This window comes from Miscanthus floridulus, chromosome 13, assembly GCF_019320115.1.
Source record: "Miscanthus floridulus cultivar M001 chromosome 13, ASM1932011v1, whole genome shotgun sequence".
Classification (NCBI taxonomy): domain Eukaryota; kingdom Viridiplantae; phylum Streptophyta; class Magnoliopsida; order Poales; family Poaceae; genus Miscanthus; species Miscanthus floridulus.
The window spans coordinates 90446095-90460380 of record NC_089592.1 but is presented as its reverse complement, the minus strand read 5'-3'; the positions used below and the strand labels follow the sequence as shown (position 1 = coordinate 90460380).

The window sequence follows — 14286 nt, the reverse complement described above, 5'->3', positions numbered from 1 at the left end:
CAAGAACAGCGGGAGATTGCGAATAATAAAATTATCATCACTCGCACCACCGGCCTGACATGCAAGCCGATAGTCTTCGAGCCAAAGCCCAGGATTTGTTTCGCCAGAATATTTAGGAATGTTCGTAGGCGGTCGATACCTTAGGGGGAACGCGGCGTTGAGGATGTGCCGGCCAAAGGCCTGAGGGCCAGGCAGAACGGGGCTCGGGCTTCGGTCTTCGTTGCTGTCGTAGCGCCCTCCACGTCGGGGATGATAGCCGTGGCGCGCTGCTTCTCCCTCGTCGCCGTGGGCACGTCTCCGGGCGTCGATGATGCTGCGTACGTCGCGGCCACGGCCGAGGCGTTGATGTACAGGGACGATGGAGGGCTGCCCGCCGGCTGGCGGTGTTTGGTGTACGGATGCGTCCTTGGTGGGACGCACTGAGGGCGCATGCTTGCTGGTGTCGGGTTCGCGTCGTCGAGACAACGAACTTTCTGCTTGCTGCGCTGCTGCACGCTCGAGCAACGTGCGAATCTCCCGATAAGCGTGTCGATCCTCGGACGTCGCGGCCTCCGGAAGGCCATGCAGCAAAGCGGTCGCTGCGGCGATGTTCTGGCTGGCTCGGGCAAAGTGAGGAAAGGCCCCATCGTCGGTGAGGATCCTTTGATGTACGGTGCAGGCTGTGGCGCGTGCGCGCCCCCCGTCTTTGCGGCGTTCAATCTCGCGATTGATGTCCGCGTATTCCCGTGCGAGCCCTTGCCCGGCCTCATCGATCTCTTGCTGACGAGCCCTTAGCTGCTCCATCCTCAGGTGAGATGGGGCTGTCCCCTCTTCCCCGGATCTGCCGTCAGGATTGTTTGTAGGGGTGGCCTCTTCCCTGGAGGCGCTTTCGACGTGACCCTCGGGGGTCTGCGTCATGTAGCACTCTCGGGAAGGATGGTGGCTCCCCCTACTGGAATCTGAGCTGGAGAGCGATACAGGCTTCTCGTTGAGGAGCTCGTAGAGGGTCTCCGTATCGCGCTCAATCACCCCCACGAACTCGATGTCCGTGGGTGATTGAACCACACGTAGCGCCCAAGGGCGGCCGGTGGTCGCCGCAGCGTTGCGGAGACCGAATGGAAACGCTGTCGGGGCGCTCCATACGAACCTTTCCGGATACATGGTGGCGTTGTGGGAAGCCCCCTTGGGTGACGGGACTCCTCGGGAGTTGTCTGGTGGGCCCTCAAGCCTGAGACGGCTGAGGTTGATGGAAGGGGGAGAGGGGGCGGCTGAATCAGTCAGCGCCAGCTCTCCTCCTAGCGTGATGATGAAATCCAGGTCGCCGAAACGCACATGTGCGCCCGGGGCCCAGGTGATTGCGTGGGTGGCCATCCGAGACCTGATTTGGAACGCGCAAAGCCCCTACCTGGCGCGCCAACTGTCGGTGTTTCGTACAAGCACCGGCAAGTAAATTTATAGTAATGCGCGTTAGGTTCGGATGGTGCGCTAAAGGACACAGGAATTATACTGGTTCGGGCGGAACGTCCCTACGTCCAGTTTGTTGCTGCTTGTGTTATTAGCACCGTAAACGATCTGTAGTAAGGGATACAAACTGCCGAGAGAGGGACTGGTCCCAAGTCTCTGATCGAAGGATTGAAAGGTGGTCAAGAGCTTCGTAGCTGCTTGAATGTGTGTGAGTGCGTTCTATTGTTCGGTCCTATTTTTTCCCCGTCCCTTTGATGGAGGATGTGCCTCCCCTTTTATAGATGAAGGGGCTGGCTTTACAAGGGTGAGGGCTCTAGAAAGCGGACTCTACTTAGCCTTGTGGCTCATGTCTACCTGGTCAGGTCCCCCATTCTGATGAGTGCGCAGGGAGATAAGTGCTCATGATATTGTCGATATCTCTGTAGGATGTCCGATTAGTCACAGCATGCTGCCCCCAGGGTATGGGTTCTAATACAGTGGTTTTGACTTAGGAGCCTCCCCCAGCCTTGCTCCACACGCCTTCTGGCCATGATTCTTGTTGGGAGAATACGGGGTCGGGGTCCGGTGTAGCGCCGTGGCCAAGGCTCTCTGACCTGGAGGACCTGAGGGGTCGGGAAGGGGGCCCCCTGCTCCCTTGGGTCCACAGCGCGGTGACGGAGTATCCGTCGTTCGTGGAGATAGCAAATCCGTTCTTGGAGCGTAGCGGTTGTCGTATATCTTCGTTGGGTTCCGTGTCCCAGAGCTGAAGGCGGCGCCTACAACTCTACAGAGTGAGGTGCACGCACCTATAATACCTTTTGGGCTCTGCGGCGCCCGGAAAGGTCTAAAGCATTAGTCCTGTTGTTCCCTGGCAGTTCTTTTCCTGTCAGGGCGCAGGGTATGGTCGTTGGAGCCATGGTTGACCCGAACGTCTTGTCTCGTCCTGTACCCATCGTTATCAAGGATAGATATCGATCAGGGCGAGGCTCGTTCTGGGCCGTCGGATGAGACGGAGGCCAATCCCTATCTCTTGGGCGAGGCTAACCCTATCCCTCCGGGATCGGGCGAGGCGGAATCTATCCCTTAGCCTTCGGGCGAGACCGAGCCCGCCCTATAGGCGTCGGGCGAGATGGAGGTTAGCCTTGAGCCTTTGGGGCGAGGCAGTGTTATCCCACAAAGGCGTCGGGTGAGGCTGACCCCACCCCTCTGGGATCGGGCGAGACGGAACTCATCCCTCAGCCCTCGGGCGAGACTGAGCCCGTCCTCAAGGCGTCGGGCGAGACGGAGTTTATCCCTCGGCCCTCGGGTGAGACCGAGCCCGTCCAAAGGTGTCGGGCGAGGCGGAACCGGACTCCTGTCACTCGAACAAGGGATGACATGGCGCCCTTATGCGTCCAGGAGTTTTTTACATTTGGTGGTTATCGGTTCCACCCCCGGGGGTACCCTGGTATTAGGTCCCCGACAGATATGGTGTATACCTCTTTGTGTAACCCGTAGATTCGTAGTTAGGCTCCTCGACCTTGCGGAGCTTCACCGCAGTGGCAGCGTGGACGCCGATGCCGCCCTAGATGCAGCCTCGCGGACGCCAGTGCTCGGCGTGGTGGTGAGGAGGCGAGGTGGCGATACAATGGGGCATCGGAGAACCTGCATAGGCGACGGCAGTGGTGGTGGCGGGCTCATCCCGTCGCTGGCAGCACGCTTTAGGATCGGATTAGGGTTTTCTCTTTAGGTGGGTGGTGGCTGCGTTCTACCTCGTAGTCCGAGCCCTCACCCCCACCTTCCTTTATGTGTGCTGTGCGGCAGGGGCCCACCAACCAGATTAGGGTTGGGCTCCCCCGATCAGGGAGCAGAGATAAGGGCCCAATAGGCCGTTGGGCCTATTGGTGGAGATCAACTAACAGGGTCGTCCCCGATTCACGTCGTCTTCGTCCAATTTAACGCGCGTGAGTGGAGAGGACGCTGGAGCTTCGATGCGGGATGGCAAAGCGACGGCGGCGGCACCTTCCCCATCGACCTCGCAGTGGCAGCGTCTCCTCCCAGGCCGAGCTTGTGGCGACGGCGGCTCCTCTCGTGCCGAGCCCATGGTGATGACTCCTCCTATGCCGAGATCTCGACGAACGCCGGCGGCGGCTCACGCACTGAGCTCGTGGTGGTGAGCTACGGCGTGTGGAGCTTGGGCGCAGCGATGACTTCGGACCGCGGGGCGTGGGGCCACGGTGGCGGCACGGCAATTCCTCCCCTTGCGGGAGCTGGAGGTCACGGCGGTACGCGCATCCTTCCCTCGCAGCGCTTCTCTCGCGAACGCACACCAGAGAGGACGAGAGGAGTCTCGGATGAAAAAACGAACAAAGAACAAATGGAGCAGATAAGATCCAACGGGAAAAAAAAGAAAACAAGAGAAAGTTAGAATGACCAGTGGAGTCCATATATATCAGATGGTGGTCCACAATAACACCTATTAGTGTCAAGTAACTCATCCATCCCATTCTTATCCATCCCTCCGACCAAATATAAACCATCTTTACTCAACAAAATAGAAAATAGAGTCGTCCCATCTCACAAATCAGAGACGGGACCACCCCGCTTCATCTTGACTCTCAACCAAACACTACCTAAAAAGGCCCAACACAACATATAGTGGATTGGGTTTGCAGCACATTTTACCCGTCTGAGATTTTTCTGATCTTGAGCTCTAAAGTAAAAAAGAACAATATTATCTCCCTTCTTCTCACGGCTGACACCTAATCCTAACATTGTAAGACTAGCATAGTGCACGCGCTTCGCTGCGTGAGTAAGGAGGTGTGTGCAAAAATTTTGAGACGTAACGATGATCAGCCTGTTCGCTTGGTCGTATTTAGCTTATAAGACACGACTTATCAGCTAATGAACAATATTTTTCTCTCACACCAAATCAGTCAACAATATTTTCAGCCATGGCTTATAAGCCAAACCAGCCAAAATGAACAGAACGGATGCCTTGGCGCAAGAAGAACGCAACCTACCAATGTGCGCCACAGCGCCAGCGTGACAACAAAGGTCACATGACGAGCAACCGGACAACTATCGGCCTGTTCGCTTGGTCGTAAACGATCATAAATTTACAGCCGAACAATATTTTTCTCGCACACCAAACCAGCCAGCAGTAATAATCCACGATCGTATACGATCGTATCAGCACAATCCGAACAGGCTGTATGGCTGCGGGTGTGCTCAGAATGCGTGGATTCTCCCAAAGTTGTTGATCTACATTACTCCCTCCACACTTGTTTAGGAAATAATGCAATTCTCATTTTTCAGGAAGTCAAACAATTTAAACTTTAACTAAATTTATATAAAAAAATACTATCATTTACGATATAAAATAATTACCGTTAGATTAGTTATAGAATATATTTTTATAATAAATTTTGTTTGGAGAAATTAATGCTAATATAACTATAAACTCGATTAAAATTTGAGTTACTTTAATCAGCACGGATTCCGTAATTATATTTTTTCATGGATGGAGGGAGGACGAAGAAGGCAAATGTCCTCTCAACTCAACCCATTCCAGGCAATGTGTTGGTGTTGAATTTTCATTTCGCGAACTAAATGTAGCCGGAGGCCTTGTTTAGTTTGCAAATTTTTTTGGCGAAACAGTACTGTAGCACGTTCGTTGTTATTTGTCAATTAGTGTCCAATCATAGTCTAATTAGGCTTAAAAGATTCGTCCCGTGAATTTCGTCGAAACTGTATAATTAGTTTTATTTTTTATTTATATTTTATGCTTCATGCATGCGTCCAAAAAATTAATGTGATAAAGAATCTTGAAAATTTTTGCAACATGAAGTAGAACTAAACGGTACCTAAGTGAGACTGGACCTGGACCTGCCGTCTCCTGGAATGTGGGGAGACCAATCACCACAGTCACCTCTGCTGTGATTGCTGTGGAAGAAGAAAGAGGACTGCTGATCCTGATCTATACTGCTCCGTATCCTCCATGGCAGTCTAGTCTAGGCAGAAACCAACTCCAACACTGTCTGGTTCTGGTTCGATTTCGCCACGTGACCCCCGAAGCGGCGGCGCGCAGCAGGCGCCTTGACGTCCCCCTTGACGCCGCGCGGCGTGGACGGACCTCCGCAGCGCAGCTTCCGTCTCGTCCGCTCCGCGAGCTACACAGACCTACCGCCGAGGCGGGCCCCCACGGCACCGCGCCTACTTTAAACCCTCCCCCACCTCCTGCCGTGGAGGGATCGGCGGCTGCCGGCTGTGGACTGTTGAAGGAAGTTCGCTTCTGCCTGCGTGCTCTGGAGAGCTAGATGGCGATGGCCTCCGGGTGGAGGGGCATCCTGGGCTTCGACTACGGCATCGTGCAGGCGCCGCTCGGCCCCGACATCTCCGGCGCCGAGCTCGTCGCCGCAGTCGCCAACGCCGGCGCCATCGGACTCCTCCGCCTCCCCGACTGGGTAGGTACCGCCTCCTCTGCGTCTCAGTACCCTTTAATTAATTAATTGCTAGCAGTAGTTTGCTTCCTGTGCTGTCCTCGCTGAGCTGAGATCAACCGCTTCGTTGTTTGTTGCTGACCGCAGCCGGCGCCGGATCATGTCAGAGAGCTGATCCGGAAGACCAGGAGCCTGACGTCCAAGCCGTTCGGGGCGGCCATCGTGCTGGCCAGGGCCTTCCCGCACGAGGAGAACCTCAGGGTCGTCCTGGAGGAGAAGCTCGCCGTGCTGCAGGTCTACTGGGGGGACTTCCCCAAGGAGAGGGTCCAAGAGGCGCATCGCGCTGGAGTTAAGGTCTTGCATCAGGTGCGCGCCATTGCTAGTTAGCTGCGCCAGTTATTATTATCATCCGTGCCGCGACAGCAACTGAGAACAGAAATCAGACCAAGTGATGACCTCGAGCTGATCTTCCACCGAAGACAGCCAACGTTTGGCGTTGCCATGGAAATGCATAGTGGCAGCCTGAACCCACACAGCGGACTCGACACGATACAGCTCAAAGTAATGGATGGCTTGTTTAATCCATAGTTTTGGATGATCCCCCTCGAATCGAGGGAAATCAAACTTGGGAAGCTTGCCGGTATGGCCACCCCCAGAGCCCCCCTGATGGCTTGACTCGTAATGACCTCCTGGGTGTGGCTGTGGTTGATGTGGTGGTGGTGGGCGTGGAGGACATGGTAACGGATGAGGGGAAGGAGGATGGCAAGGAAACGTACCCTTGCCGAGAGGTGGAATCAGAGTGGTGACCACTTTGAATTCACCTTCCCGGTTCCCGATTTCGACGCGGTGCCCGTTGGGCCGAGTGGCTGCAGATCCCGCAGGTGGGCGCGGGGCAGCCTGGAAGTCGTCGAAGCCGGCGGACTTAAGTTCGGAGTGACGACGGGCTTGGCGTCGTGATCGACGCGCATGGCGACGTGGGAGCCGACGCAGACTTGGTGACGGGTGCGGTCGCGAACACCCCGGGAGTCGCTGATGGGCCGTCCACCATCGAGTGTTCCATGTACTTGGAGATCTTCCCAACTTCGAGCTTTAGTGTTGCGAGCTTGTTGACCTCGATGCGAAGGTCATTGATGACATCGTCGACTCCAGGGCGCCATTCGTCGAACACCTTGGCTGCAGACTCCAAGGCATCCGGACGGGTGGAAGACAACGCCGTTGTTGAATCGAGCTTCCGCTCCAGGCCATCGAACCGCTTCTCCTAGGCGGCAAAGCGCTTGTCGAGCTCAACCAGCAACGCCTTCTGGTCAGGACCCATGGCACCACGGGTGCGTTGAAGACGGGTGTAGTGATCGTGGGTGGAAAGGGAGGCAGGATCCAGATCGGTGGCGCACGCCACAAATTGCAACTCCGGGATTGGAATTACGGAATCCCCAAATTGAACTGCAGCTCACAGATCATATTCGGGGTTAGACCAACCAAATCCAGTGGAGTTCTAGCAATCGATGGATTAAGGTGCTCCAGACGATCGATCGGTGCCGAGGACCGGTGTCTCTGATACCACTTGTGAGAGATAGCAGAGGAATTGGGAGGAATCAGGGAGAGGATTGGAGAGCACGGCAGGAGGAAGAAGAAGAACATGTGACGAAGGACGAGTGCTTAGTTTAGAACAACGGATTCAGGTTTACAATTTGATGCCTCTCTCTTACTCTCTCATCTCCTTAAGAATACAGAGGCGGGGTGCCCCGGCTCGCGCATGCAAGCGCCACTCACTTGGCCCATTCTTCTCCAGAGTACCGAGGGTTGGGCCTCCTGGGCTTCTGCCTTCTTGGGCCGGCTACTGGTGGCGGAGACATCTTCAGGAGAGCTGCTCACACAGTATTAGTGATAATTTCATCACTGGGAAAAATATATCCATAGTACTTCATAGTTCATACTCTATGGCATTCTACTTCCAACTCTTTATTACGAATTCGTATGGTACTATGGGTGGTAGGGTGTGATGCCCAGATGGAGTGACAGAGACTAGAAAAACACTAGATAGGATCGTGTTTGCCTGTGGTTAGTCTGCCAGCACGGCCGGAGCCTTGATTCGTGGGAGTGGGGTGCATTTGATTGTCCAATAATAATACTCATTCCTCAAAGCACACAGTACCAAATGTTAAATATGCCAAAGTGCAAATGATGATACAAGTGGGGCCAGTATCAGCCTGATGCATCACCCTCAGTGGGAAATGATCCGGTGAATAGCAGGCACGACCACATGATGTGATGATCCATTGCGTTATTACTGCTCTGCAATGCTTAGTTGTCTAAATTTGGCAAGCTTCTCTTCCTGTTTATTTCATACTTCATTTTCTTGCCAGAAATGTGCCAACATTGGGCAACCAATTTGACAATTAGAAGAAAAGGCTGTGCCAAATTTTGGGAGGGAAAATTTTGTCGGTGGGCAGTAACACTTGTTTTTTGGTTGAGTCCACTGAAGTGAATACTGCCTGTTCATGCTGATATGAGAACTCCAGTTTGTTAATTTATTGACATTGTTGTGATTGATGGTTTCATGATTTTAGACTTTGGGGTGATATCTGAACAGGTCGGCAGCCTTGAGGAGGCAGCTAAAGCTAAAGAAGCTGGTGTAGATGGAATCATTGTTCAGGGGCGTGAAGCAGGGGGTCATGTAATTGGTCAGGTAATTCCAGCTGGTTTCTGGTTTCTGCTTTGTTTTAACACTGTTGGACAACCTTTCACCACCCATCTGCTTATGCAGTCATTTGTGCATTTAGAATCTTCACCATCCTGTGGAATGCAGAGCTGCATTTTGCTGCCACTATGCAGATTAGAGTAAAAATGCTATATGCAGGGCTTGATTCAACTTCCTAGCTTAGGGCCCCTGTATCTTCTTATCTCTAAAAGCATAGCATGCATTTATAGCTTGTGTCCTTTTAATTGTCTTTTTTCTTGAATGTTCTCTCAATCAGCTTCTATTTGGAAAAACAGGAAGGACTGTTTCCGCTGTTGCCAAGAGTAGTAGATCTTGTTTCAGATTCGGGCATTCCAGTTATCGCCGCTGGGGGAATTGTAGACGGACGTGGCTATGTTGCCGCATTGGCACTTGGTGCCCAAGCTGTTTGTTTAGGAACTAGGTATTATCTCGGTCTCTTTTACTGAGGATATACCAAAACAGAACCTTTTCATTATAGTTTGCATAATCTTAATTTCTTATGCTTACATTACATCGGTTCTTGAACATTCAGGTTTGTTGCTACCGAGGAAAGCTTTGCACATCCTATTTATAAGCAAAAGCTAATCGAGATGAGTCACACAGACTACACAAATATATTAGGACGTGCTAGATGGCCTGATGCTCCACAACGTGTCCTGGAAACACCCTTCTATGCTGAGTGGAAGAATAATTTCCCAGATGAGGAAACAGAGGAAAATCAACCCATCATAGGCCACTCTATCATCCATGGCGTGGTATGTATTTGGATATTTTATATGCCTTGAATTTGGTCACACATTCTGAATTTAGCAGTTGCATCCATTTTTCGTGTCTTTTCTGTTCACTTGTTCTAGACAGCTGCAGAAATTATTTCATTTATTTGCAGGCTTAAATATTAAAGAACTGGAACACACAGCGTTAGACCCTTAGTAATCTAGTTGCAAAAAAGAAATGTGAGCCATATATAGTTGTAACCATGAATTGTTTGACCCGTAACTCTAGGTTGTCTGCTTGATACAATCATACAAAAAGGATATGAAATTCAGCATGCCAAAGGTTAAATAAAACAGTATAACACTTGGCAAAAAAGAGTTTGCTCCAGTTCAGAGGCCAGAAGCACAAAGCAGCAGTATATAACTGTTCACTTTTGCATCCAATATAAAGAACTGTGGCTTTGAAACTCAGGCAACCAATTTGAAATGGCTACCCTAGTTTATGGAATCCTACTTAGTTGTTATCATGCATCTGAAAATGGTTCTTCTAGTTATGCTATGATTTGGGAGGAATCGCCATCATTCTGCTAAATTCACCTCAGGACAGTGGAGGGCGGGCGGGTGGCTAATAGTTGCTTGCCTTCAAACAAAATAGTAGATTATAGTGTAGAACATGCAATGATTATTGAGGTCTATGTCAGCACTCAGTTGCATCATTGGTGGTCAGACCTGATAACCTACTCGATCTGGATTTGCAGTATCTCAGCTCGGACATTCGCCATTCTTTCAACTAATAGTTGGCTCATAGTAATTAGTATATCTGCCTTTCTTTTAACCACAGATTGTTTTGTTCAAAGGAAGGCCAACTGTCGATGTTTCGAGTTGCCACCGGCTAGTAAATTTCTAATATTGCGCGTCTAGCCCGGATGGTGTGCTAAGAGGACACGAGGTTTATACTGGTTCGGGCAGAATGTCCCTACGTCCAGTTCGTTGCTGCTGCTCGTGTTACTAGCACTGAAAGTTCGTAGTAGGGTTTACAAACGGTCGAGAGAGTGACAGGTCTCGGTTCGAGTCCGAATCGGTGTGATGTGTTCCGATGCGATCGATTCGAGTTCCGGCCCTTTTCATGGGACGCCCTGCTTTCCCTTTTATAGGCCAAGGGAAAGCACGGGTTACAGTCGAGGGAAAAAGAGGAGAATGAGAAGGAGAGGAATTCCTCCAGGATCGCCGGGTCCTTTTCTTTCACGCGAGTCCCGCCGACCTTGTAGACGTCAACAGGGATAGCTCCACGTCGCGGCCCTGTCCGTCACTGGCGCCATGCGCAGGCGTCGTCTCCCGGTCGTGGCGCTCCACTCCGTCTTGACGGACGTCGTGGTGAACTGACGCCCATGTCAGTGCCCGTACGAGGGTTAGGCAGAACAACACCGATACGCCCGACGCTGTTCCTGATGTGAATCCCCATGGCCCGTCACGGACACGGGTTATATCAGAGCGTGCCGGTCACCTCCCTGGTGTCAGAGATTTGACCCGGGCCCATTCGCTTGGACCTGGAGTGGTTGGCGGTGGTATGGGTCTCCATCGAGCGAGACGGATCCCCCGGCCTCGGGGTCGGTCGAGGCGGAGTCCCCCCCTGAGGCCGAGCGAGGCGGAGCCTGCGGCCTCGGGGTCAGGCGAGGCGGAACCAGCCCTCAGAGGTCGGGCGAGGCGAAGCCCGCAACCTCGGTGTCGGGCGAGGCGGAGCCCGCCCCAAGAGGTCGGGCGAAGCGGAGCGCAGACCCAAGGGTCGGGCGAGGCGGAGCCTGCGGCCTCGGGGTCGGACGAGGCGGAGTCCTCCTCTAGAGGCCGGGCGAGGCGGAGCGCAGACCCAAGGGTCGAATGAGGCGGAGCCCGCAGCCTTGGGGTCGGGCGAGGTGGAGTCCTCCCCCAGACGTCGGGCGAGGCGGAGCCCATGGCCTCGGGGTCGGTGAGGCGGAGTCCTCCCCCAGAGGCCGGGCGAGACGGAACCAGCCCTCAGAGGTCGGGCAAGGCGGAGCTTGCGCACCTAGGGGTCGGTTGGAGCTGTAGTCGCGCTCTTGACTGCTCGGATGTATCAATGTTGATGGTTATTAACTCCTCCTGTTTGGGTACCCTAGTATTGGTCCCCGACACAAACATTGATATATTATGCAGTTTGTAGATGATGGATCTCAGTACTGTAGTTCAGTGTATCACTTTTTTTTAATGAAAAGTTCAGTGTATCACTTGTTGCAACTTCAATTGCATACTCTGTACTTGTGCATCTGAAACTAGGAAATACACAACTGACCAACAATTCCTGACCACAGCACAAGGATATTTGTCGGTTAGCCGGTACTGTTCCAAACGCCACGACAACAGGAGATATCGACATCATGGCCATGTATGCAGGTCAGGGTGTTGGGCTAATCACGGAGATCATACCAACTTCTGAAGTTGTCAAAAGTCTGGTCGCTGAAGCAAAGGAAGTTATTAGAGAAAAGCTTTCTGGTTACCAGTAAAATCCTTCCTGAACTGCAAGTTAGAACGTGTGAAGTATCAAGTATTTGTGAGTAGTCGCCAATAAGAATAATTGGGAGTACCAAGGTTTGTTTCTTGTGCTATTTGTAAGTAAAAAGCTGGTGAAAATAAACGAGACTACCAAAGGTATTCAGTCTACCAAAATTTTATGCTGCTATAGGCCCCGTTTGGCTGATAGAATTTTGGCTAACACTGTTCTGACTGAATTATTGTGAGAGAAAAATACCATTTCAGCTGAAAAAAGGAGTCAACAAACCTAATATGTGGTAAGCCGAACGGGCCATGTCATGGAATACTACCTGTAATATTTTTGGAGCGTCTTCACATAACCCTGAAGGGCCTCTGCCCTATTGCATTGTTGCTACGTGACCTACAAAACCTAAAGAGATATACTCTATTTTGTCTCCTTTCCGGCTTTCCGTATGATTTTGCTCAATCCACAGAGCTGAGAAACGTATGCGGTGGTCAGTTGGTGTGATGGTTCAAATTCTGAGGGCAACGCCAATAATGTGAGCGAGATCCTGGCTGGGGGGGGGGGGGGGGGGGGGGGGGGGGGGAGGGGTGGGGTAGGCTCCTCGTGTAAGCTAACCTTACTTTGGACAACATTGCAATGTCCGTCATTAAGTTTTCCAAATGGGCAGTAGGAACTATAAACTCTGACATGGGTCATTTTTTTTAGAATAATCAAGACAATGGTCACAAATATCACTGAGTAATTTGGCAATTGATAGCCCAGCGAACAGCTGGAGTAGCATAGCATATACTCTGACCTGTTTGGCATGGCTCCTCCGAAGGAGTCGGAGCCGTTTTGGAGGAGTCAGAGCTGTAGCTGAAGAGGAGCCTTACCAAACATTTTGTTGGAAGAGCCGTTTTTCAGTAAAAAACAGAGGAGTCGGAGCCATTTTGAAGGAACTACAAATTATGGCTCCTCCAAAACGGTTCCGGCTCCTCAGAGGAGCCTCTCGAAAGCAGCCATGCCAAACAGGTCGCAGAGACTCTTGTGGATTTGCAGAGTCGGACCCTTTTGGCGGACGCGCCTAGAAGCGCCGTGGACGGCTTCCGTCGCCGCGCAGCTCGGCAGCTCGCCGTCGTAGCCTGGGGAGCTACAGCGCCGACCGCGCCTCGCCACCAACCCTGGTCCTCCCCATCCCCAACCACTCGCGTTGCCGCCGCATCCAATCATCGCGCGGCCTCGTATCCGCACGCAGCAGACTTGCCGCGCCACCAGAGAACCGGCAGCTCGCAGCTGTGAGCTCTGAACTAGAACTACAGTACTACTACTAGATGGGGTCCGGGTGGAGGGGCATCCTGGGCTTCGACTACGCCATCGTGCAGGCGCCGCTGGGCCCCAACATCTCTGGCCCCGAGCTCGCCGCCGCCGTCGCCAACGCCGGTGCCATCGGCCTTATCCGCCTCCCCGACTTCGTACCCGCACCACACCTTCCTCTTCTTCTCTTCAGTTTTATATTATGTTTCCTCTGTTAATTACTGTATCTCAGCTGATCACTGGCTGGCTACGCTGCTGACTGCACTGCAGCCGGCGCCGGATTACGTGAGGGAGCTGATACGGAAGACGAGGGGCCTGACGTCCAGGCCGTTCGGGGCGGCTATCGTGCTCCCGTTCCTGTACGAGGAGGACCTGAGGGTCGTGCTAGAGGAGAAGCTTGCCGTGCTGCAGGTCTACTGTGGTGAGTTCCCCAGGGAGTGGGTCCAAGAGGCGCACCGCGCCGGCGTCAAGGTCTTGCATCAGGTGAGACAATTTTTTATGCAATAATTGAAAAAAAAAGGAAAACCATCCTTGCTTCATACTCTCATGATATTGTTCCAAATTTCCAGTTTACCTATTGTGATATGCCTTGCGTGGATTCTCCCAAAGTTGTTGATCTACATTACTCCCTCCACACTTGTTTAGGAAATAATGCAATTCTCATTTTTCAGGAAGTCAAACAATTTAAACTTTAACTAAATTTATATAAAAAAATACTATCATTTACGATATAAAATAATTACCGTTAGATTAGTTATAGAATATATTTTTATAATAAATTTTGTTTGGAGAAATTAATGCTAATATAACTATAAACTCGATTAAAATTTGAGTTACTTTAATCAGCACGGATTCCGTAATTATATTTTTTCATGGATGGAGGGAGGACGAAGAAGGCAAATGTCCTCTCAACTCAACCCATTCCAGGCAATGTGTTGGTGTTGAATTTTCATTTCGCGAACTAAATGTAGCCGGAGGCCTTGTTTAGTTTGCAAATTTTTTTGGCGAAACAGTACTGTAGCACGTTCGTTGTTATTTGTCAATTAGTGTCCAATCATAGTCTAATTAGGCTTAAAAGATTCGTCCCGTGAATTTCGTCGAAACTGTATAATTAGTTTTATTTTTTATTTATATTTTATGCTTCATGCATGCGTCCAAAAAATTAATGTGATAAAGAATCTTGAAAATTTTTGCAACATGAAGTAGAAC

At 51.6% G+C, this 14286-nt stretch overlaps 2 protein-coding genes across 2 annotated transcripts; both read left to right on the top strand.

Moving 5' to 3' along the window:
• Positions 1-5320: 5320 nt before the first annotated feature.
• Positions 5321-12167, top strand: LOC136500822 (uncharacterized). The gene is made up of 6 exons (XM_066496272.1): positions 5321-5867; positions 5991-6209; positions 8434-8529; positions 8838-8983; positions 9095-9317; positions 11600-12167. Exons 1-6 carry the CDS (start codon positions 5721-5723, stop codon positions 11789-11791), a joined length of 1023 nt encoding a protein of 340 aa, XP_066352369.1. The 5' UTR covers positions 5321-5720; the 3' UTR covers positions 11792-12167.
• A 591-nt stretch (positions 12168-12758) lies between these two features.
• On the top strand, positions 12759-13772 carry LOC136500292 (uncharacterized). Its single transcript, XM_066495640.1, has 3 exons — positions 12759-13235; positions 13348-13560; positions 13647-13772. Exons 1-3 carry the CDS (start codon positions 13095-13097, stop codon positions 13770-13772), a joined length of 480 nt encoding a protein of 159 aa, XP_066351737.1. The 5' UTR covers positions 12759-13094.
• Positions 13773-14286: the final 514 nt, after the last annotated feature.